Source organism: Pinus tabuliformis, chromosome 2_2 (assembly GCF_031772625.1).
Source record: "Pinus tabuliformis cultivar Carrire ecotype Pingquan chromosome 2_2, CPIR1, whole genome shotgun sequence".
Lineage (NCBI taxonomy): Eukaryota > Viridiplantae > Streptophyta > Pinopsida > Pinales > Pinaceae > Pinus > Pinus tabuliformis.
In genome coordinates, this window is record NC_142300.1 from 1,284,189,631 (window position 1) to 1,284,216,070 (window position 26,440).

The 26,440-nt window shown below is 40.3% G+C and overlaps 2 protein-coding genes across 2 annotated transcripts in view; one reads left to right on the forward strand and one right to left on the reverse strand.

Annotated features, from left to right (window-relative positions):
* The window catches only part of LOC149198163 (BTB/POZ domain-containing protein POB1-like), a 99,307-nt gene that overhangs the window by 33,343 nt on the left and 39,524 nt on the right, over nt 1-26,440 (reverse strand). The gene's annotated exons all lie outside the window — the stretch shown is intronic.
* LOC149198164 (uncharacterized) lies at nt 13,521-16,692 on the forward strand. Its single transcript, XM_089406142.1, has 2 exons — nt 13,521-14,621; nt 14,782-16,692. The coding sequence occupies exons 1-2, from the start codon at nt 13,595-13,597 to the stop codon at nt 15,432-15,434; spliced, it is 1,680 nt and encodes a 559-aa protein (XP_089262268.1). The 5' UTR covers nt 13,521-13,594; the 3' UTR covers nt 15,435-16,692.

Below are 26,440 nucleotides of genomic sequence, written 5' to 3' on the forward strand. Positions count from 1 at the left end.
GTCTTCTCACTCATGTCGCTCCTTTTGCTGCCTACGCCTAGGTCACTTCTAGCCCTCATCCTCACAAGAAGAATGCTCCTTTTGTGTCCTTGTCTTCGTATTTATACATTTCCAAGGGGTGTGAAACCCCCAAAGGTTGTGTCTCTTGGTCGAGTTGACACTGAGCACCAACTATCACCCACAAACACCAAGTTGTGGGACCGAGTTGACACCAAGCACCAACTATCACCCACAGACTAAGGGACATGCAAAGATAGTCAACAAATGGTTGGAGGGTATCTTTGGAATTATGTAACTGACCAGCAAAGGACATGGGTAAAGTGGTTGCGCTTTGGAGAACATTGTTATAATACCACTTTCTATATGTCCATCGGCATGACACCCTTAAAAGCATTATATGGATATGATGACCCAACATTTGTCGATAGAGTATTTGGGGATAATCGGGCAACTCTGGCCAAGGATTGGATTCAAGAAAGCCAAGATATTTTAAAGGTCCTCAAGGACAATTTACAAATTGCTCAGAATTGATAGAAATTGTACGCAGACAGGCACAAAGTAGAACACAGCTATTAAGTGGGAAATATGGTATAACTTTGTCTTCATCCCCACAGACAGTCATCACTCAAAACAAAGGGGCCGAAAAAGTTGAAACACAGGTTCTACGAGCCATACAGAATCGTGAGCCGAGTAGGAAAAGTGTCCTATGAGCTTCAGCTTCCTGAAGGATGTAAAATTCACGTCCGTCATGTTTCATGCCTTATAAAGGCCCTAGGTTAACATATTGTCACTTCCACAGAGCTTCCATCATTGGATGAAGAGGAAGAGTTGATCTTGGTCCCAGAAAAAATCCTAGAGACAACAGAAAGGTAGTTGCGAAGTAGGACAGTGAAGGAGTACTTGGTGAAATGGAAGGACTTACCCGTGGAGGTACCACTTGAGAAGGTGAGCAAGAGGTCAAACATCCTAAGTTGAAATTGCTTGAGGACAAGCAATCTTGGGCGGGGAGGACTGTAATGACCCCGACCACTTAGGAAGCACAAGACAGAATCTGCTAGCCTAACATGGTTCCCTTAGGCTAAAGCAAGGAAATATTTAATAAGGGGGCTTAAATCGCCTAGGGGAACATTATAAAGCTCTAAAAAGTCACTTTACCTTTATAAAGTGACTTTATAAAAGTTAAAACGGTTAAATGGCAACAAAAATGGCCACAAGTTTATAAAAAGGAAAAAAATGAGGAGACTTAAAGATTCATTCACTAATGTTTTTGAAAAAAGAGCTCGTGGAGAGTTTTTTTAGAGGAGTTTGGGGTTTGGGAAACCCTAGCCATTATAGTTGGTTTCTGTGTTGAAACTATACACTTTAACTGGTTCAAGGAGTGGAATCACTCAGATTTCCCTATTGGAATTCAAAGGAGAAGATGATTTATCGAAGACATTAAGGTATTGAGGTGTTATCACTGATTTTACATTTTGATGTTGTGTTTATCATATTTATTGACAGATTGAAGAAACCCATGAAGAATCTCAGCTAGGGGTGTATTATTGTAGAATATTCCTAACACTTTGTCACCCTAAGCATCTACATTCATCCTCCTTGGAGACTCTATGGCTCTTTATATACTAGTCTATCCTTAAGAGTCAAGCTAGAGTGATTCACTTCTTCTTAAGGTCATATTACTCAGAGAAGGGGAGACTCTGCTGGAATCTGGAGAGGAGATCCTATGCGTGCAGGTATACATGTATCATTTTGCTTATGATCAATAAAAATATATGTTCCATTTCCTGTATATTTGTGTTTATGATGAATCATTCATGTCAATGTTTATTTCTTTGAGCTAACGATCTTCTAGGGAAGGCTACTCGTGGTCTGTGTTTGGTGGTGCTTGTGTGCAAGTCTAGATCTGTTGTAGAGGAAGCAATCTCTTGGTTGGAGGAATGGAATTTTGCCTCGGACTCTAGATCTGTCATTGATCTTGCTAGGGCCATAAGGCTACGGAGCAATAGCTCCTTCTGTGTAATTTGTCACAACAGAACTGGTGCTTTCAATGAGAGCTTGCCCTGTTTGCCTTTAGATCTCCTTTTTCCCCTATAGATTTGGTTCCCTGTGCTCTCCTTCATTTTTCCTAAGCAATTGCAAATCATTTTCAGTCATTAATCTGATAATTTTAAGCCACTAGGGAGTCTACACTATTTTGTATTGGATCTCTTCTCTCTTTGTTGGGATCTTTTCCTCCCTTTGAGCTTTTAGATTTCTATTGCTTTCATTGATTTTCATATTGTTGTATGACCATGTGGATCTCTATTAGCCTCATCTCGTTAAGATATGAAATGGTCTTAGACCCAAACCTTTGTTTTTGTTTTTTATTTTTTATCAAAAACAAAACAAAAAAGTAATAGTCCATGGTTCTTTTATCAACTTATATACAGAATTCGATAAAACAAACCAACGATCTGGATTCCTCTCGAAATTTTACCCCAAAACAAAAAGATAAACCACCTGAAACAGAGTTTGTATAAGTAAGATATAGCGGATTGAAAAATCAAACTATTTTATGTCTGTTTTCCCAATTTAAGGGTTTTCTTTCAGCTTATTTGCTTGATTTTTCAGGGGTTCTTTGAAACTTCTTGTTATTTGTTCGATCTGTTTGTTGTTGTTGCTTTTAGTTGTGAAACATATCAAATCTCAATGTACTCTAGTTGGTTTGTGTTGGATCCTCCCTTGTGCTACTCTAGAGTTTTCCTTAGAGATTTAGTGTGCTTTGGTTGGGGCTATTGTTCTCATCTTTGGATCCAATTTTTCAGATCTATTTAGTTGATCAAGTAACAACTAAGATCTCCTCTCGATTTCAATTTTGCAACCATATTTGGCTTTGTTTGCCTTTTTCACTTTGGATTGAGTGATTTCATTCTCTTCTTGTTTGCTTGCTTTTGATTGCAAAAGGTGGTATTTTTGTGTGTAATTGTGCAAATTGGGACCTAAAAAGTTGAGTTTGGTGTTTTACATATCCTTGTTGCTTCAGATTTAAGTTTTAGTTAACCCATTCAATCTTTGCTTGTCCTTCCTAGTATTACGGTTTGGTTTTGACAATGTAAAACTTTGTCTCTCATTGGGACATTGTGTTATAGCCCTAGCTTGTTTGGTTGTCTCCTTTCCACTTTTTCGTTTTCTTGTTGATTGCTTGAAAGTGTTTGTTTGGCTTTTGCTTCCTAGTTTTAACGCTTTTTGAGTGCTTTGCGTTCCTTGGGGACTTTTTGGCCTCCTTTTAGTTTTCTATTTCTTGGTTTGTCTTTTGGGTCTTAATTTGAACGAATTTGGCAACCTCATTTCAAGATTTGTGAGACGTTCATTTTGTAGGCATTTAGTTCGTTTTTTGGAAAGTGAAAAGTGTCTTACCTTGCGGTAGTTAGCATTCATCAAATTGAAAAGAGAATTTTTCATATAGTTGCATTAGGGTGTTATTAACAAGAGTCCATCACACCATCTAGTTTCACGTCACTGCCCACTTGAGTAATACAACAACCTTTAAAATTAACGCCTTAATCACTAAAATCTTCTTTTCTTTTTACTGGTATTACACCAACATTAGCTTAGGCTAAGGTTTTGGAGCTAGGAGTGTGAGTAAACTACTCCAAAAGCACAAAACCAACTTAGCAGCATGCGGTAGGGAGAGAAAATCCACTCTCAATAGTGCGGTTTTGGAAGCCCTTCTAACACAAGGATCAATCACGAGGCCCCACTTGGGCTAAGCGAGGTGACATATCCCATTTTGCTTCATTTTGGGTGGCGCAAATTACAGAATTTGCACATATTACAAATGAGGTTACTATCATATTGCTTTAGCCCTTGGGGGCCACTTGGGAGGAGCACACCTCGATTTGAGGGATCTCTCAAGGGGGTTTCAGAACTTGCTATCCTACCCTTGCATGTGAATTTGGTTGGTGACTGTCCCCCAAAAACATGTTATTGTTAATGGTGACCTTAGTGGCTATTCTTTTAAGACTCATACAAAGGTGTCGGGTAGGGCTCGCCTTCTCTGTACCAGGGACGGATATTAGTCATACTCTCTCAATCATCTCAAGGGGTTGCCCCACGGCTAATAAGGGCACTTGGACTGAGTTCACAGCTAAAAGGGTTGGAAAGCAGGTCACTAGTATAACTATCCCGCTGCCAACTTCTTCATTTTTGGTTTGCGTGTGACTACCTTTTTAGGGCTTTTGTAGTGTGTGTTGTTTGGTCTAATTCAGTACTAGGGCCTTAAGAATGTCTATACAAACTTGATTTGGTTAAAACATATTTATTCACCCTGGTTGAACCCAGTGATCATCAATCACGTTGAATCTTAGGCTTACCTCCTGAAAGGGGTGCATTGTTGACTCCTGCTCGTAGAGTGCCTTTTGGTGCTCAGAACTCAAACTGGCGTCAAGTAGTGGATTCTATTCCCCGTCCTCATAGTAGTGACTTGATATCTGTCAAGACACTTGTAGACGATTTTGTCTCTCCTGTCAACTCGCCTTTAACTGACCTATCAAACCCAAAGTTATTGCGACAAAAACCTGAGAGTTCTTCACCTACCTACACGTACATTCCTATTCTGCCAATGGAGGAGGTTAGTTCCTCTTTACCATCTGCATATGCAGTTGTTGCTACTATGTCATCATTACCATCACTGAACGTGATAGGAACTACACCTCTCACATCCTCTTGGGGCATTCCATCAGTCTCTTCTATGACTCCTGCACATTTCTGTAGTATCTCTATTATGCCCATTCCTTCATCTATGTTGGCTATGGGAGTTAACTATTGTTTTTCCACAAAACTGGAATCTAGGTTAAGGTCTTAGAATCACTGACACAACCAATCCAAATACCACAATAAACTACTTCGCACAATGGAACAAAATACAATTGTAAATCTACTAATGCACAAAATATAGACAACCTTTTACAATTTTCAACTACCCAACTTTTTTATATTTAAAAACTGTAATAGAATTGTTTAGGGCTCCCGTACCAAGGATAATCACCCTCATACATCCACTAATACAATACTACAACTGGGACTTGGTGTCAACAACTATGAAAACCAAACTTGCCGAACAAGATACACTGATTGTTTGGTTGATGTAGTGTGCTCTCTACACACACGCCCAGTCCTTCAAGTCTCGACCTGCATAACCTCCAACTTGCCTCTATCAATGAACCAGCTTCATTAGGTCACTAAACATGGCTCCAACTGCTCTCTAATCAATCATTGGTCTTTCAACGCATCAACACATAGAGACTCATATCGAGTTGTTCACAACTCCGTATGTGAACAACTCTCAACTGCAATTTGGTGGTCCTCAACTACTTTAGGACTTCTTGCCCACTAGTTGCACCTTAGTCCTTCAAAGACACAACTCTTAGGTACTTTCTTCCCGCTAGTGCCTTCTTGTGGTACCCGATGAAGACACATAGGGCATGAAGGGTTGCCCAATTTAGTTGTAGATGTCCTTCTCTATCCAACAATCTACAGCTGATGTAATCTGCTCCTCTTGAACTCCTTCCTTTATTGTTCAAGGATCAATCCTGTGCCTACACAAATCTTCACCCTTCTTATAGCTACCAAAGTCCTTGTCAACTGATCTAGGGCTACTTTGGTCACCTACTTGCTGCCCTCCTAACAGCCTTGAGGTGCCCAACAAACAATCCTAAGCTAGCACTGTCAACCACCTAGCAAACCATCAACTTATAGCGCATTTACCTCTGATTACGAGCGTCTTCTTGTTGTTGTATGCAACAGGATAATAGATTTACTTGTCTTTTCTAGATAATAGACTTACTTGTCTTTTCTAGTTTCTAGTAGTTTTTATAGTTGTTGACTCTTTCATATTTATTATGATATTTTTTGTAAACAATATATGACAATTTAAGTTTGAAGTTGGAAATTATAACTCATTGGTAATGAATTATGAATATGATGCTTCGTGAAAGTTGAAAGTTGTTTAATTGCATTTCATTTAATAACATTTCATTTCATGTTAGAAATTTTATATAATTTTGTTCATCAATGATGATAAAAGTTATGTATTGAATTTTGAAAGCTTGAAACTTTGAGATTGATGAATCATGAGACTCTATATGTTGTATGTTACTAACTTGTGGACGTGGTTGATGAAGATTATAACTTCTAGATGATTGATGTTATATGATCAATCTATGCTTTTATGTTTTTTATATCTAATTCATCAAAAACTTGATTTTGTTGACATATATGCATCAAAAATATATAAAAATATATATTACATAAAAATTCGCTCCCGAACCGGGAGCTTTTGAAAATGTCGCTCCCCGCTCTTAACCAGTGCTCAAAAATACCTCACTCTTCCTTCTTCAAGGTTTGTACAACCAGTGTCCTTCACCTAGGTACCTGTGACCTTATTTGTTGTTGATTTGACCCTAGTTCATCCCTTCAAATAGCCCTTGGTCCTTCCTGAAGTAGCCCTGTAACCCGCGGCCTTGATCACAGAAGAGTCTCACCAAAACATATGCCTAGAACTGCCCTTATTCCATGTGGCTACCCTCCTGCACTCCTCGAACCTACAATTGATACAAAACAAACCTAAAACAATCCCAAAACTTCCACATCCTTGTCCTCTTTCTTGAGATGTCACTGCCTCATCTTCAGATGCTCTCACATATGATATGTTTGCACTTGGGTTGATGAAGAATGAGGCTTCTCCTCTCCTATTTTTATACTCGCTTAGGGTGACGTCTAACCTATCAAGAAGGTCACCTTATATTAAGGTTGACTTGATCTTCAGACAAATTCACCCACACAAAACATTCAAAAATTATTCTCTAAAACTACATGGACTCTCTTAGTACTTCAAGTTGCCCCTTGCATCCCTAAGGGGCATTATCATCTCCACGTACCATGTCATCAAATATCCTCATGGTTTCGACCCCACACCTTTGGGCACAAAATGCCAAACTTGGTTTCTTAGCCCATAAGTGACCTTATGAATCCAATTCCTCCACAACCCTCTAGCCTAGGCTTTGGAGTACCTCCCAAGCTATAAATCTCAACACACCCGTGTAGCGAAGGAGGTACTTCAAACATTAGGAAGTCTTCATCATCATCACCGGCAACACTAGCCCATCTGGCATCCATCACTGCAACAAACTCTGTAGAATGAAACACTCTATCTGAGTAGTACCTCTGCCTCATCTCATCTAAACTTGAAGACCTCAACACTTCCATAGGGTTGCTCCCTCTGAAGCTAGACTCCCTTTGAGTCTACACGATCTCCACTGGCTCAACCTGCTATTGATCTCGTGTCCTACAAGGTCAGTCCGAGCTACGATCAAACACAGGCCATCATCACCGCAACCAAGTCCGACAAGCACTCATCCTCCTAGATCACAACACATGCACATCACTCCAATTTTAGATATGCGACATTACAATCCAATGAAGAAGCTAGCCTACCAATATGTAGTCCATCACATGAAGCGATCTCGATCAAACTAATCTCGCCCATGCCAAAGCAATCCTCGAGTTGTTCCAATGATCCATGGCAAGTTAAAGGAAGTCCATCCTATCTCACTGCCAACCCAATCAAGACCACATCTCCATCCACCGAAACTCCTATCCTATCTCGCTGCCAACCCAATCAAGACCACATCTCCATGTCTTCAACTGAACCCTCTACTCCATGACCTAGACAATCTTGGCTCCCTCTGAGCCACTTCATTGTGCATACTCTGATTCATTGGTCCTTTAATGTAGCTCTGACACCATGTTGTTTTTCAACAATACCGCAAACTAGGTTAGGGTCTTAGAATCACTGACACTACCAATCCAAATACCACAATAAACTACTTTGCACGACGAAACAAAATACAACAGTAAATCTACCAGTGCACAAAATATAGACCACTTTTTACAACTTTCAACTGCTCAACTTTGTCATATTAACAAACTATAATACAATTGTCTAGGGCTCCTGTACCAGGGATAATGGCCCTCATACATCCCACTGATACAAGACTACAATTGGACTTAATATCAACAACTGTGACAACCAAACTGCCCGAACAAGATACATTAATTGTCTGGCTGATGTAGCATGCTCTCTCAACTCCTCTTAGTCGTATCCTGAACACACTTGCTTGGTTCTTCAGCTCTCTATCTGCAACAACTCCAACCTACCTCTATCAATGAACCAACTCTTAGGGACTTTCTTCCCACTAGTTCCTTCCTGTGCTACCCGATGAAGACACAAGTAGGGCATGGAGGGTTGCCCACTTTAGCTATAGATGTCCTTCTCTATCCAACAATCTACGACTAATGTAATCTGCTCCCCTTGACCTCCTTCCTTTATCCTTCAAGGATCAGTCCTGAGCTTACACAAATCTTCACCCTTCTTACAACTGCCAAAGTCCTTGTCAATTGATCTAGGGCTACTTGGGTTACCTACTTATTGCCCTCCTAACAACCTTAAGGTGCCCAACAAATTGTCCTAAATTAGGACTGTCAGGCACCGAATAAACAATCAAATTAGAGAGCATTTACCTCTGATTAAGGGCACCTTCCTATTGTTGTCTGCAACTTTGCCTGACCATGCTTCACCTGTAGATTTTGGACCTGGTTAGGGCACCAGACCATCCCTTAACCAATCCTCAAAAATACCTCGATCTTCCTTCTTCAAGGTTTGTACAACCATCGTCCTCCTCCTAGGTACCTATGGCCTTATTTGTTGTTGATCTGACCTTAGTTCAGCCCTTCAAATAACCCTTGGTCCTTCTTGAAGTAACCCTATAACCCTCGACCCTGATCACAGAAGAGTCTCAAACAAACATATGTCCAAAACTGCCCTTATTCCATGTGGCTAGCTTCCTACAATCCTCCTTCTTGAAGTAACCTTGTAACCCTCGACCCTAATCACAGAAGAGTCTCAAACAAACATATGTCCAAAACTGCCCTTATTCCATGCGGCTAGCTTCCTACACTCCTCGGACCTGCAATGGATAAAAAAACAGACCTAAAACAATCCCAAAACTTCCACGTACTTGTCTTGTTTCCTATGTTGCGGCTACCTCAACTTCATATGCTCCCACATATGATATGTTTGCACCTGGGTTGATGAGAAATGAGGCCCCTATCCTCTTTTCATACTTTCTCTTAAGGTGGCATCCAACCTATCAAGAAGGTCACTTTATACTAAGGGTGACTTGATCTTGAGACAAATTCACCCACACAAAACATTCAAAACTTATTTTCTCTAAAACTACATGGGCTCTCTTAGTGCTTGAAGTTGCCCCTTGTTCCTCTAAGTGTGCACTATCATCTCCAAGTGCCATGTCATCAAATCTCCACATGGTTTTGGCCCCACACCTTTGGGTAAAAAAAACCCAAGTTTGGGTTCTTCGCCCACAAGTAACCTTATGAAGCCAATTCTTCCACAACCCTCTAACTTAGGGTTTAGAGTACCTCCCAAGCTAAAAATCTCAACATTAACCCTAGTCAGCCAATAAGATCGGGAACCTTTACTCCTTGTTTTGCTCAGCTTGATGTTCTTGTTCCTCACGTGTGTATAGTAGCCTCAGGAAATATGTGGGGAGGGTCATCAATTGCTCCTAGCCAGCTCGGGGACAACCTTGATTTTAGTATGTCTCAAGCCTGGTATAGTTCATTATTTGGAGGGATGCCATCCTCTGGTACTTTTCCTAGAGGGGCTAATTGACCTGGGGGCAACCCTGTCATTAGTGCCACAAATCCTATGAATTATCCTCCTTATGTTGGTGTTGTTGCGCAAGGTGGTTCTTCTTTTCCTGTCGGGTACAACCCTAATATTATTCATGCTCTTGGGGGTCCTTTACTCTATGGGGGCACTTACCCTAGGGGAAAACTCCTTACAAAGGTCACGTTCGCCCGCATTCTCTGTATGTTAGGATGAATTACAACTATGGTCCTCAACCTGTTGCTCAAAACTAAGGTATGGGGGTACCTCACGGTTGATCAAGGGACTCTTCTTCCTATGACCCATTCAGTCAACTTCACAATCCTTTCTTATCCTCTCTTGATCTTCTGGATTTGGCTAAGCTGACCAATGACCCCATCCATCGTGATCCTTAGTGGCCACCCATATTTGCAAATTTTCCAGTTGATATCCCCAAGTTTGAAGGGAAGCTTGGAGAAAATCCATCAAACCATATCACCAACTACCATCTTTGGTGCTCAACAAATTCTTTGGTGGATGATTCAATTAAACCGTCTATTCCAACATACCCTGACTGGAGATGTTGCTAAGCGGTATATTGAACTAGATATGACATCTTACAACGACTTTTCTTCCTTGGTCCAAACCTTTTTGACTCACTTTTAGTTACCCACAACGTACGACATCAATTTTCATCTCTTAACCAACTTCAAACGAGTGGCGAAGACATAAGAGGTTAGTTCGAACCAACCTCCATGATGAGATTATTCAAAAATGGTTCATTTGATCCTTGCTACCTCCCATATCCAAGGATGTGTCTATGTTCAAGGTTGTCACCAAGAAACAAGATATTTTGGCTACTCAACAACTAGATTTGATCTATTCTCAATTGGGAATGCTTTATGAAGTCATCCCTAATGCTCCACGCCCTTTTATCGACCTACCCAAACATACAGTGGGACCACACTTTGATTGTGTGATTGGTTCCATATTTGACTCTATGAGCCAACTTGTTGCCCAAGTCAGGCGATTGATCGTGACATCATAAGCCCCAGCGAGTGCGTCTGGCTCTAAAAAAACACCCTCTTCTAAGCAACCCACCGATGTTCTCATGATGAAGTCCACAACACCCAAGAACACTCAACAACCTAGTGGGAAAAAGAATAAATATAAACAAAAAAAACAACATGCTCAAGGGAATCAACTAAACCCACCTAATTAAGGAGGGGGCACATCTGAACATCGTCATAAGATCAAATTCTCTTGCAAGAATTGTCAAGGTGAACCCTTGACTCACAAGTGCCCTTGAATGGATGAAGTACACCAGCTTCTTGCACCTCCACCTGCTACTCAATACCCTGTTGTCATAACTCATCCATTCCCTGCACAACCTAAACAACAAATGGTTGCTCAAGCTCCTCAACCTCCACAATGGGACAATGAGGGGCCCTATTTTCATCATCCCAACAATCAACCCATTCATCAAGAGCAAGTCAATGTGACCACGCGAGCTAAATCTTATTATCTCTTGAGTCGAGTTCTTCTTCTAAGGACTCAACCATCTCAGTTGCTTCCACTAAACCTCTCATGCTAGATCAGCCAATGGAGCCAATCTATCACCCACCTAAGGGTGTCGTTCGTAAGTTAACACGCAATCTGTCTACACTGGCTGCCCAACATTATAGCATTGTTGAGGACTTAGGTTAAGTTCCTTGTGCCTTGTCTACCTTGGAGGTTTTGCAGAGTTGCCCTTAGCAAAGCAAAGCCTTGTTGACTATGATCAGGGGGTGGATCCCTCTGACTCCAATCTCATCACGTTCAATGTTGACCAGGGTGGCATTCGACTTTCCCACCAGATTGCCTTTCAAATTACTATGCGGATCTTCAATAGGAATATTCATTGCACGCTAGCGAACAAATAGTCTTCTACTTGTGTTATGTCAGCATCATGCTGGAAAGCTCTCGATTGTACTCACTAAGTCTACTACCACACTTTAGACATTTGATGGACATCATTTTATACCTCAAGGGGTTCTTCCCAAGTTTTCCATCGAGCTAGGAGGCAAAACTGCCTACATTGACGTAGAAGTCGTTGACGTTTCTTTGAATTAAAACCTTCTCCTTGGTTGTAGTTGGTTCTATGCTATGATTGTCATTGTTTCTTCGGTATTTCGCATTCTTTGCTTTCCCCATGAAGGCAAGTTAATAACGATCGATCAATTGGACTATTGTGTGTCGTCGACCTAGCTTATTGCTACCGAAAATTCTATCCCAGTTGTTGGAAATAACCCTAAGAATTATGAGAGTGTTGGTGTAGGTTTATTAAAAAGCTCATCCCTTATGGGTGTCTTTTCTTTACCCCCAACTGACATTCCTTCTTTATCTACCATTGCTTCTATGCATATGGTCTCTTTCAGTGTTTTACGAAACGGCCGTTTCGTTCCGTTTCATTAAAAAAATTTCTGACCCGGCCTTTGACCCGGCTCGGCTGGCCGAGTCAGCTATGACTCGGCCGAGTCAGCCAATGACTCGGCCGGGTCATAGCTGACCCGGTCAACCCGGCCGGGTCCCGTCAAAAAACGGCCGTTTCGTTCAAGACCGGCTGGGCAGCGTATTAACCAAAAATTAAACACTTTTTTGCTGATTTTTGGCTGAGTTAGTTAGGGTTTGTGGACATGAAAAGGTTATTGTGATTTGTTAAATGCATTTGGGGTCCATTTCCCCCTCCCAAACTCTATTTAAGACAGCCAAATGCTCTCATTTCACTCACAGCAGTCTTATGCATTTGAGTGAGAGTCTTCTTTGAGAGTTAGTGAGCAGTTCTTGAGCTTGTTTTGGAGCAGCAGTGAGGAGTCTTGGAGGAGCATTGTAGCTGGAGTGAGGAGCTTCTTGGGCAGCCATTTGGAGCAGCATTGAGGAGCTGATTTTTGGAGCAAGTTTGAGGAGGCAGTTTGTGCCTGGAGGTATTTTTTTCCACCTCTATAAATCTGTTTTTACTTATTAAATTTTAGGTGCATATCAAGATAGCTTAGAGAGTGTTTTTAGTCAAATAAATGAACATTGAATCAATTTTTATTTTTTTTTTCATTTTCAGATTGTTTTCCTAGTCAAAAAATGGCACCTAGAGCAAAAGATGCTGCTTGGGCATATGTTGAAATGGTTGATGATGAGATGTGTTGCAAGTTTTGCCATAGGAAAATTAAGTCAGGTCCTGGGGGGATTCATAGGCTGAAACAACACTTGGCAGGGATTAAAGGCAATATTACTGCATGTAAATCTGAGGAAATTGGGGAGATTAGAAAGACTTTGTTGGAAAGCTTTGAAAAATTTCAAGAAGAAAAGACTAGGCAAAAAGAGATACAGGCTGAAATTGGGAGGAAGAGGGAGATACAAAGAATGATGGCTGCCAACCCCCACTATGAGTTTGAGGGTTCTTCCTCTATCCCTCAAACTGATGCATCAAACCCTTTCCGTTATGTTCCTCCCTCTTTTGCTTCTGTTCAAGATAAGGGAAAGGGTAGAATGAAGGGTGATGGGACTATCAAAAGTTTTTTCACTCACTCAGGCTCCTCTCCATCAGATGCACATGGTCCTGAAGTTAGTAAAGGTCTTTCTCAGCCCACTTTAGATGACCATTGGAAGAAAGAATTGAGGGAGACTGCTTGTGACTACATAGCTAGATGGTGGTATGATGCTAATATCCCCTTTAATGCTGCTCGTTCACCATATTATGAGCCTATGTTTGAGGCCATACATGCTGCTGGAAAAGGCTTCAAAGGCCCTACTATGCAAGAGCTAAGGGGGTTTTGTTTGCAGAAAGAAATTACATCAATTAATGAGTATTTGCAAGATTTCAAGGAATCATGGGCAAGAACAGGGTGTACCATCATGTCAGATGGATGGACTGATCAAAGAAACCGTACCATCATAAACTTTCTTGTCTTCTGCCCACAGGGAACCATGTTTTTAAAATCAGTTGATGCATCTGATAAGGTAAAAGATGGCCACTTGTTGTTTCAGCTATTGGATGAGGTTATTCAGGGTGTGGGGGTGGCTAATGTTGTTCAAATCATCACAGACAATGCCTCTAACTATGTTCTTGCTGGTAGACTGTTAGAGGAAAAACACAAGACCATCTTTTGGACCCCATGCGCTGCACATTGCATAGACCTCATGCTTGAGGATATTGGGAAATTAGATTGGGTCAGAAACACTGTAGATAATGCCAAAAGCATAACAAAATTTATCTACAATCATACACTGGTTTTGAGTCTCATGAGGAAACACACTGGAGGCAAGGATATTATTAGGCCTGCCATCACTAGATTTGCTACACATTTTTTGACATTGCAATCTATGCTTTCCCAACATAGAAACTTGCAAAAGATGTTTTCCAGTGATGATTGGAATAAAAGCAGTTGGTCTAACAAACCAGAAGGCAGAGAATTGAGAAGGAAAGTCCATGATGAAACTTTTTGGAGAAAGGCAACAGAGATTGTGAAGGTTGCTGAGCCACTAGTTAAGGTGTTGCGGTTGGTGGATGGGGAAAGGTTGGCTATGGGCTTCATTTATGAGGCTATGGATCAAGCAAAGGAGCAAATAAAGGCAGCATACAAGGATAGAGTGGCAAAGTATGGGCCCATTTGGGCAATCATTGATGAAAGATGGAACAATCAACTCCATCGCCCTATACATGCAGCTGGGTATTTTTTGAACCCACGGTATCATTATAAAGCTAAGGAGTCAGGAGCTTTGAGGGGGGAGGTCAGAGATGGACTGGTTGATTGCATTGAGCGCATGGTCCCATCGGAGTCTGATCAGCTACTGATACATCAGCAGGTCACATCCTTCAGCAATGCAACAGGTACCTTTGGGAAGAACCTAGCAAAGATTGCAAGAGAAGCAGATGAGCCAGGTAAACAAAAATTTCAATTTTCAATTTCTTAATGGTTTTACTATTTTTATTAAAGTTTGTTAAATCATTTATAATTTGAAAGTTAGATATAATTTGTAATTTTGTTGAGCTTCAGCCTTCATCTAACTCATAATTCATTACACTCCTATGTTTTTTGCAGCACAATGGTGGGAGGCCTTTGGTGGCCAGTGCCCTGAATTGCAAAGGTTTGCAATTCGTATTTTGAGTCAAACTTGCAGTGCATCTGGGTGTGAGCGCAATTGGTCTGTCTTTGAGAGGATTCACACAAAGAAGAGAAACCGTTTGGAGCAAAAACGGTTGAATGATCTAGTTTTTGTCCAATACAACCTTCGGCTCAGACGGAACCAATTGCTGAACAAAAGACCTGATTCAGATCCCATTGTGTTGGAAGACATTGATCCAACATCAGATTGGGTAGTGGAGAGTCGTCTACCAGAGTTTGATCCTGATGAGGATCTTGATGAAATTGATGTTGGAGATCCACTGCAGCGTGTTCAGTTGAATGCAGATCCCAATCCACCAGCCTCAGTCTCACAGCCAGCTAGTAGGACTCCAGTTGTAGGTGCTTCGCCTTCCTCTGCTCAGCCACGACAGAAGCGCAGCCGCATTTGTACTCTATCTCAGCTTGCATCTGCTGCACAGCCTAGTGGTACTGGTACTGGCACCACTTCTACAGTTGCAGTTGGAGACGATGATGATGAGGAGGAGCCATGGGGCCCCTTGTCTGACTCTGATGATGATGATCCAGAGATTGGTCGAGATGATCTTGGCTCCTCTGGCAGTAGCCAGTAGCTACTAGCCTCCTTGGTTATTTGTATTTTGTTTTGACTCTTGAGTCTTTGATCATGTATGACAGACTACAGTTGACTATGTATTTACTATTGCCATTGGGTACACCGTACCATTTTGATATAATGGATTGGTTCATGAGCCTACTTTGATCATATGTTGTCTTCCATGTATATTATAATGTTGTGTGTTTGGAAACTTGAATGAAAATCTTTAAAATTATGTTTAAAATATTTAAAATTATGTTTTTTTATAAAAAAAATAAATATTTAATGTATTTTTTACAACGACCGAGTCATTGAAATCGAGCCGGCCGAGTCATTGCCGTTTCCGAGTCCGAGTCCGAGTCGATCCTCGGCCGAGTCCGAATCCGAGTCCGTTTTGTAAAACACTGGTCTCTTTCGTCACTTGTGGACCCCATAGGACTCCTGACCCTTGGAAGGTGCCTTCTTGTATAGATGTAGATCAACATGGTGAGCATGTGTTGTCGTTAGTAGAAGAGAATGCCTCCTTCGCAGCCTCATCAATACCTCCTAACGCTAGTCAGAAACTCCATCCCAATATGGAGTATGACCAGGGTCCTTTTCCCACATGGGTCGTCCCTCCTCCTCTTCCACGTGACTCCCTTGATGACGATTCTTCTCTGCAACTAGTCGTCTCGAAAGTCATGGAGTCACCTATTGATCATCCTAAGGGAGATTATGCCTCTTCATGCCACTAGTCTTCCTAACTTGGAAAAGCTAGAGATTGGCAAACAAAATCTTCAATCAAACCAGAGAGCATCTCCCTAACCCTGCTTAAAAGTGCCACCCATGGACCGAGTCGAGTCTTAGCTTTCTAATGCTAAACTTGCCAATGAATTATCCAACTCAGATCCGCCTATCAACGAGTGTCTTGTACTCCCCTTGTGTCTTGATCTTCCTTGTCAGGGAGCCCCACTAGCTCACAAGACAAATCAACTTGTATGTCCTTAGGTCATTCCTAATAATGCTATGGTTCTAGGTGTTCCCTAGCATCATCAACCTTAAGGAATCGAATAGTTCAACTTTCTATGGCATGGCCCCTTCATGGTGCGTCATATGGTACCTCCACTCCTCCATGAGTTCATGTATGGAAATCCTTGGCCTGTGCCTAATAGTGGACACAATTTGACGTGACCTACTACACTGAGTTGTGCTTGTATAGATTGTACACAGGAGTGTGATGTTTTATCTCTTTTTGGTTTCGTGTGTGATGTGAGCACTTTTATGGTACATCATATATGCCAAAAACTCCAAAACAAATTATAAACTAAAATATAAAAATATAATTAAAAAATAGATATATATATATATGGTCATGTTTTTACCTCCTCCATGTTTTATGTCTTTCATTATGTGATTTAACCATGGGTTTAGTCTTTCTAGAGGGTTTTTATAGGACAGGGTGGTGTTTTTATTACAACAATCCATTGGACCCTACGTACGTTTCTCTTGAACGTGGCATATATGGGTAGGTCATATATCACATTCACTGATGCATTATTGACCATCAGTGCCATCATCGTGCCTTAGGTCTAAACTCATCAATTTGCAGCATTAGCCACCCTCTCTATGCATGTCATAGCTTGGTGGTAGAGCCTCCATGATCAATGATGCCCTAGTGTAGCACCTTTTTGCTGTCTTGGTATCCGCATAGTCATTTTTATTCTCCTTTTGGAATCCCTCCTTCCAACCCACCATGACCTAGAATTTGATCCCATGTCCTCTTCTTTGTCATATTTATGGCCTTACCCTGGGAGGATTCCACACTTTAACCCTTGTGATTATCACTTTATCCCTAAGGGAGATTATGCCTCTTCATGCCTCTAGTCTTCCCGACTTAGATAGATATTGGCAAACAAAATCTCCAATCAAACCAAAGGGCATCTCTCCGACTCTCCTTGAAAGTGCCACCCATGGACCGAGTCAAGTCTTAGGTTTCTAATGTTGAACTTGCCAATGAATTATCCAACTCAGATTCGTCTGTCAACGAGTGCCTTTTACCCCCCTTATGTCTTGATCTTCCTTGTCAAGGAGGACCACTAGCTCACGAGACAACTCACCTTGTATGTGCTCAGGTCGTTCCTAATAATGTTATGGTTCTAAGCTAAGTTGCACGAAACGGGGAAACGGGTACTAGTTTCCGAAACAGGCATGGGTACGAAACGTGCCCCCCCCACAAATTTTGGAAACGAGGAAACGCAATATATATATGTATATATATATATATAGAGAGAGAGAGAGAGAGAGATATATATATATATATTATTAGGACATTTAAGAAATATGTGCAATCATAAAGCATATATGATACATTCTAATTTATTACATTATGATTAAATTGTCAATTGTCAATGCATAAACTATAAGTCTCTAAATTTACATCACATTTGCTCATGAATGATCACATAATGAAAATAGAAATATCCAAAATCAGCCACACGTCTCGTGCTTGATTGGGAGTCTCCTCCTACATAGTCGAACGACCTTAGTGCTCTTGATTAAATACAAGTTTCATACCCTAGTACCCTACATGCTCTTGATTATTGGGAGTCTCCCATGCATAGAGGGCTTGGTTCTCTTAATTAAATATAAGTTCCATACCCTAGTACATGACAAAATCCAATGGACACATTGCGATCCCCCCAATCCTGAAATCCTGAAAAACAGATAAGTCTGCCGGATTTTGAGTGAGATCTAGAATTCTACTTTCTCCATATGAAATCCAATGAGGGCGAAGCCACTCTCAAAAATCCTGAGTCATTTCATGGTAATGTTAAAAATTTAAGTAAAAGAATGAGTGATATTCTCCTTTATTTTTCATTTTCATCCTTTTACTTTAAGAATTTAACATTACCATGAACTGCATATCAACACTAGGGCCATAGGCTTGAACATTCGGCTGCCACACTCAAAAAAATCCTTTTTTTATAACTTGAGAGACATCTATGAGTATCTAGAGGATATTTGAGTCACCCAATAAAAATTAGAAGCGAAAAAATTAAAAAAAATACAAGAAAATGTCAACTTACAAGAGGAAACTCCAACGTACAACCCAGAAACTCGTTTTCGGCCGTACTGGCCACGTTTCCTCCTCGAGAAATGTGCCAGTATGGCCGGAAACGAGTTTCAAGGTCGTACCGTACAGGTTTCCCCGTTTTCGTTTCGTTTCCATACGGAAACGGACCTTGGACCCACGTTTCCTACAACTTAGGTTCTAAGTGTTCCCTAACATCATTAGCCTTTAGGAATTGGGTAGTTCAACTTTCTATGGCATGGCCCCTTCATGGTGCGTCATATGGTGTTGAAATTTAATGACCTAAAAAAATTGCGTGCAATCTCAACCCGATTTTAATTTCACCTTATCACTCCCATTCAGTTAAATGCTCTTTCCCATAAACATACATTCAACATATAGAATTCTGAAAATGAAATTTTCAGATTAAAACACATGGGACTGTCAACACATGCTGAAAATAAATATGGACATAAACCGACCAGCAACACACATAAAAATACACACAGATATTTGGTCAACTTCGACCCAAGCAAAATTTACGAAAAAGGAACCTATTGAGCATACATGTCTTCTCTTCTGTGCTCATTAAACCATGAAGGAGACTAAAAAGAGATGGGAAGGGAATGTTTATTTTTGTTAGTCATCAAAATGGTAGTGTCAATCACGTTGCCCTTGAACATGACACCTATCTGCATCATTATCTCACAATTGGATTTTAGCTTGCTTAGGAGTCGTACCATACATATATGTTTACTCCTTCGGCTAGTTACTCTTCCAATCATATGGAGTGTGATTCAATGCCTCCTGTCTTGTTGCACGATATCACGTGGTGCTCATTAATCATGCTCCCAAGTCACTCTTGTGTCGTGCTATTACATGTTCAAGGGAAGTCTCATCCTGTGTCGACCACATGCAGTTGCCCGTTGCCCCTTTTGAATCAGTCATCCCGGTGTCAGTTGTACTTCATCATCTCATGACTTCATCCATTCATATCACCTTACAATCTATTATGTGTCAATTGATGGGGGATACATCAAGGCCCTCCTTCGACGAATCTTCTCCCATCGACTTCAGCTCATTATCCAGGAGCTTGATCTAGAAACCAATACTACCTTAGAGCTTGGAGACCTCAGTGGCAGGTTTCGTCACGATTGACAATGGGTTTACAATGTACATCGTTAACTCCTAATCGATTGAGTTCACTAGTATTCAACATCAACTCATCATTCACACTCAGTGGATTGTGCTAGGTAATTTTGGGTGCATTTTTCTCATTGGTGGATTCCCTCACGTTTGTTACTAGTACACCTCATTGACCAATAATGAGACGATTTCTACCATGCTCAACATCAGCACATCTATTCGCATGTCGTAGATTCGTACCATCAGGGCTATGTCAAAAACCCTGGGTTAGGGACATTTCACTCTTATATGACACCCTTCCAGGTTGCATTGGAGATATGTATCATTTATGTACATTAAGGACTATTTTGGGACACCTGATGTTTGTTGTGTCTATACTCCTATTGATGTATAATGTGACATAGATCCACACTATATTTGTTGGTTGCTATTATCTTTCTAATTATCAAAGGGATCCACTGTGTATTGTCCGTGGCCATGTCTTAGCATTTAATGTCATGGATCCACAGTGTATGTTCGACGGCCATGTTCAATATGTATGTTCTTGGCTTTGTCTACTTCCTCCCATTTTGACCTTTGAGCTTTATTGTGATGCATTTTGGCCATTAGTTTCTCTTCAAACCTCATGCATTAGGGGGCATTTGTTATAACCCTATTTGCCACTCCATTATAGTGAGAGAAACCCAAGTTCAACTTACCTCAGTCACTGGCTAGAATACATTCCCTTTTCACCTCTAATTTCTTGTCTCGTGCTTGATTGGGAGTCTCGTCCTACATAGTCGAACAACCTTAGTGCTCTTGATTAAATACAAGTTTCATACCCTAGTACCCTTCATGCTCTTGATTATTGGGAGTCTCCCATGCATAGAGGGCTTGGTTCTCTTGATTAAATATAAGTTCCATACCCTAGTACATGACAAAATCCAATGGAAACATTGCGATCCCCCCAATCCTGAAATCCTGAAAAACAGATAAGTCTGCCGAATTTTGAGTGAGATCTAAAATTCTACTTTCTCCAAATGAAATCCAATGAGGGCGAAACCACTCTCAAAAATCCTGAGTCATTTCATGGTAATGTTAAAAATTTAAGTAAAAGGATGAGTGATATTATCCTTTATTTTTCATTTTCATCCTTTTACTTCAAGAATTTAACATTACCATGAACTGCATATCAACACTAAGGCCATAGGCTTGAACATTCGGCTGCCCCACTCAAAAAAATCCTTTTTTTTTATAACTTGAGAGACATCTAGAAGTATCTAGAGGATATTTGAGTCACCCAATAAAAAATTAGAAGCGAAAAAATTTTAAAAAATACAAGAAAATGTCAACTTACAAGACGAAACTCCAACGTACAGCCCGGAAACTCGTTTCCGGCCGTACTGGCCACGTTTCCTCCTCGAGAAATGTGCCAGTATGGCCGGAAACAAGTTTCGAGGCCGTACCGTACAGGTTTCCCCGTTTCCGTTTCGTTTCCGTACGGAAACGGACCTTGGACCCACGTTTCCTACAACTTAGGTTCTAAGTGTTCCCTGACATCATTAGCCTTTAGGAATTGGGTAGTTCAACTTTCTATGGCATGGCCCCTTCATGGTGCGTCATAAGGTGTTGAAATTTAATGACTAAAAAAAATTGCGTGCAATCCCAACCCGATTTTAATTTCACCTTATCACTCCCATTCAGTTAAATGCCCTTTCCCATAAACATACATTCAACATATAGAATTCTGAAAATGAAATTTTCGGATTAAAACACATGGGATTGTCAACACATGCTGAAAATAAATATGGACATAAACCGACCAGCAACACACATAAAAATACACACAGATATTTGGTCAACTTCGACCCAAGCAAAATTTACGAAAAAGGAACCTATTGAGCATACATGTCTTCTCTTCCGTGCTCATTAAACCACGAAGGAGACTAAAAAGAGATGGGAAGGGAATGTTTATTTTTGTTAGTCATAAAAATGGCAGTGTCAATCGCGTTGCCCTTGAACATGACACCTATCTGCATCATTATCTCACAATTGGATTTTAGCTTGCTTAGGAGTCGTACCATACATATATGTTTACTCCTTCGGTTAGTTACTCTTCCAATCATATGGAGTGTGATTCAATGCCTCCTGTCTTGTTGCACAATATCACGTGGTGCTCATTGATCATGCTCCCAATTCACTCTTGTATCGTGCTATTACATGTTTAAGGGAAGTCTCATCCTGTGTCGACCACATGCAGTTGCCCGTTGACCCTTTTGAATCAGTCATCCCGGTGTCAGTTGTACTTCATCATCTCATGGCTTCATCCATTCATATCACCTTACAATCTATTATGTGTCAATTGATGGGGGATACATCAAGGCCCTCCTTCGACGAATCTTCTCCCATCGAATTCAGCTCATTATCCAAGAGCTTGATCTAGAAACCATACTACCTAGCTTGGAGACCTCAGTGGCAGGTTTCGTCACGATTGACAATGGGTTTACAATGTACATCATTAACTCCTAATCGGTTGAGTTCACTAGTATTCAACATCAACTCATCATTCACACTTAGTGGATTGTGCTAGGAAATTTTGGGTGCATTTTTCTCATTGGTGGATTCCCTCACGTTTGTTACTAGTACACCTCAATGACCAATAATGAGACGATTTCTACCATGCTCAACATCAGCACATCTATTCGCATGTCGTAGATACGTACCATCAGGGCTATGTCAAAAACCCTGGGTTAGGGACATTTCACTCTTATATGACACCCTTCCAGGTTGCATTGGAGATATGTATCATTTATGTACGTTAAGGACTATTTTGGGACACATGATGTTTGTTGTGTCTATAGTCCTATTGATGTATAATGTGACATAGATCCACACTATATTTGTTGGTTGCTATTATCTTTCGAATTTGTCACATGGATCCACTGTGTATTGTTCGTGGCCATGTCTTAGCATTTAATGTCATGGATCCACAGTGTATGTTCGACGGCCATGTTCAATATGTATGTTCTTGGCTTTGTCTACTTCCTCCCATTTTGACCTTTGAGCTTTATTGTGATGCATTTTGGCCATTAGTTTCTCTTCAAACCTCATGCATTAGGGGGCATTTGTTATAACCCTATTTGCCACTCCATTATAGTGAGAGAAACCTAAGTTCAACTTACCTCAGTTGCTGGCTAGAATGCATCCCCTTTTCACCTCTACATTTACTTATGTGGGGGTTATTCCATGTTAAAAGGATAAAATTACATAATTGAGCAATTTCTCATAATTATTTTTCCAAAATATTATAATTATGAGATAATAATTATTTCATAATTGACAACAATTGAGAAAAAACTCATAATTGAGAAAAAGGTTTCTAGAGGTTTATTTTCCCAAGGAGATCAATTTGACCCACTTGCATATGAGTTGGCTAGGGGTCTATTATTGTACAGGATTTCTTTACACTTCATCACCTTAAGCGTCTACATTCATCCTTCTTGGAGGCTCTCTAGCTCTTTATATACTGGTCTATCCTTGAGAGTCAAGCTAGAGAGAGGGGGAGAATTAGAGAGTTATGTTGTCATTTTGATTCAGAGATTGTTATTCACTTCTCCTTGAGGTCATATTGCTCGAAGAGGGGGGAGACTCTGTCGGAACCTAGATAGGAGATCCTATGCATGAAGGTATACATGTATCATTTTGCTCATGATCAATATAAATATATGTTCCCTTTCCTGTAGATCTGTGTTAATGATCAATTATTCATGTCAATGTTTATTTCTTTGGGCTAACGGTCTTCTGCGGAAGGCTATTCATGGTCCTTGTTTGGTGGTACTTGTGTGCAGGTCTAGATCTGTTGTAGAGGAAGAGATCTCCTGGTTGGAGCAAGGCAATTCTGCCTCAGAGTCAAGATCCATCACCAATCTGCAACGGCTTTATGTTCTTGCTCAAACCCTTAGTCTAGGGATTGCATGCATAATAGGCTATTTGATCATATGGTTTGGGATTCATCTCTTTGATTGAGTTTGGTCATATATTTTGCTATCTAGTAGTCTTGCTAGGGCCATAAGGCTATGGTGCAATAGCTCCTTGTGTGCAATTTGCCACAACACCTTTCTTCTTCTTGCTAGATGTCTCAGTTGGGTCAAGATTCCTAGAGGGAAAAAGGGGATCTAATCACTCTATCTTGGTTGCTGGAAGAGCAACTATTTTCTGGGTCGTATTTCTGCCATTAGAGAACGGGTTTACATCTGGTTTTGTGCCACAAAAATACCGTGCATGTGGCTGAACCTACCTCCTAAAGAGCCCGATTTCTGGAGTCATTTGCTGGCTTTGTTGGATGTGTTAAAGTGCTGGTTGATACCACAGTTCTGAGCAGGCCGTGGACTCCATTTTGTGGAGTGCCTTCATAGTTACCTCCATCCCTGTGTAAGCAAAGTCCCAGTGAGCAGACTTCAAGGGGATACGAATGCTGACCTGTTAACTTGTGCATTGTGTCATTCCTTCAAAGGAATTGCTGGAAGGGAAGCTGATATACATATATTTTCATACACCTTAATACTCTGTTCTGAGAAGTCTGGTATTCAAGACTGTTATTGAAGAAATACTCCAGCTTCTCCTTAGCTTGCTCTCACTGTAAAATATATTGGTAAACTGATTCATGACTTTGTTTCCAATTTTAATGTCATTACCTTTATACCAGCATTGTTCACACTTGTATATACATTTCTGAGCATTTAAGAAATCAGATTTGATTGAGGAAAACATGTCCCTTTTAATGTGAAATGCCTCTCATAAAAACTATTATTTTAGAACATACCAGACTTGCACCTACAGCAGTAAGATTCTGAAGAAAGCAAACTGTTTGGCAAAAAGCATCACTGAAAACTTCCCCATAAACTAAGATATTTATTGAAAATTTAAAGATCTTCCGAGAAGGAATTTTACAGAATGGTCAAATCAAGTTGTTGGAGCACCAAACGATGGAGAAAAATTCAGGGAACATTGCCATGAATCACAAGTGGAACATTTTGTCATCTAGGGTCAAAACGACCCCTATTGGCCACATCAATGTAGCATTTTGCCTCTAATGGTGTTTTATTCAATGTAATTTTGAAAATTAAATTATTCCTGTCTTAGCCTCGAGCATTTTGTGGATGGTAAGTCCGATTTTTTGGAAGACCAAGTGTAACATCCCTTTATAATATTTTCGTTGAAGTATAAAGGAATTTAGTTAAGAAAAAATTATACCATGAAAATATCACCAATTCACACAACAAAAATTGCCAACAAATTAAATAATGTAAAACACAGAAATTTAATAGTGTGTTGTTGCTCCAGCAACTTCTATTAAAAGATTCTCAGGAGGAAATTTACATAAAAATTTGGACATGGAAACTAGTAAATGAACCTTGAAAATGTTGGTCCTCAGACTTCTTGGTAATTCGGCCCTCCAACTGAATAAATCAGCCTTCTTGCCGGTGCAAACTCGGCCCCTCTAATTGAGATAATTCGGCCTCCTTGGAGACCAATAAATTCGATCTCTGGCTGGAATAGCTTGGCTTCTCGGCTGATGTAACAATTCAAGCTCCCTATAAGTTCAATGATTGGCTAGATTGATCAACTGCCACCAACTAGGGTGTATATTTCAACACCAAAACCAGGAAATATAATGCGGGTTTCCCCTTCCCACCGTAAGTTACTAGAGCTCTTGGGACAATTATCAAAATTACCAATACTCAAACATATCCCCAAATGAACCCTCATCCTCCTTTTTATAATTCTTCTCCTCCAAATACCATGGGCTCATACCATGAGTCGCTGAAATACCATGGGTCACCTTTTTGACAATAAAGTGACTATAAATCATATTTCCTAATTAAATCAAGTCACTTATAATCCCCTTTTTTTTAATTTAATTATTCACTATCGCCTTTAAGATGACATTAAATAATTAAATTAATTTCCTCCTTTCTTCTGTTCTTGAAAAGGGACAATACAATCCTCCCGTCACGAGTTTTCTTGCCCTCAAGCAATCCAAAACCTGCATATCAATACCGGAAGCCCAAATACGCCTATACGATGCTCCAACATAGAGTTGTACTGTCCTAACATAATTGAACCCAGCATCATTTCCTCCAAGAGGATTCACTATTGTTGCTACAAGTGCTAGCCCTAGAGCCATAACCTATCACACACTCATCCACATTTTATTACATTCAAATTCAAGTCTGCCAGACAATAGGCCTTGTTTGCACAACTAAGGAGGTTTAGTGTCTTCTCTACTTCATCTGTGAATCATTTGTCAACCAAGAGAATCCACTGCTCTATACCCAACTCTGTTTCAAGGGCTTTTGTATCATACATATATTTGTCTCCACGCAATGGATGGAGCTCTTTTATACAAAAGTATCTAACAATTTGCAAAATTGAATCTATTTCTAACTTTATGAAGTACTCCGACACACTCTGAAAGGAATTCAGAGGAATTTTTCAACCTTCTATCTCTCCTTGAAGATGAAAATATAAATCATTTAGAACGAAAGCATGAAGTTCCATACCATAGTTGTAACCTTATGTTGAGTATTGCCCTAAAAGTTCAAGAAATGAAGTTCAACTACTTCTTTGTAAGCCAATTGTACCTGCTCACTTAAGGACAAACTCATCCTGATTCCTGGCATCATCACTAGACAACACTTTTCCAATTAAACCCGTAAGAAAAGCACGAACATTTGTTATTGCATGCAGGAGAACTTCCTTACAATATAAGCAAGAAGCAATGTCACCAAATGCAGTTGCCCCCTCAAGTTTAGTAGAACCATTTTCTTCTTGGGAAAATTTGGGCA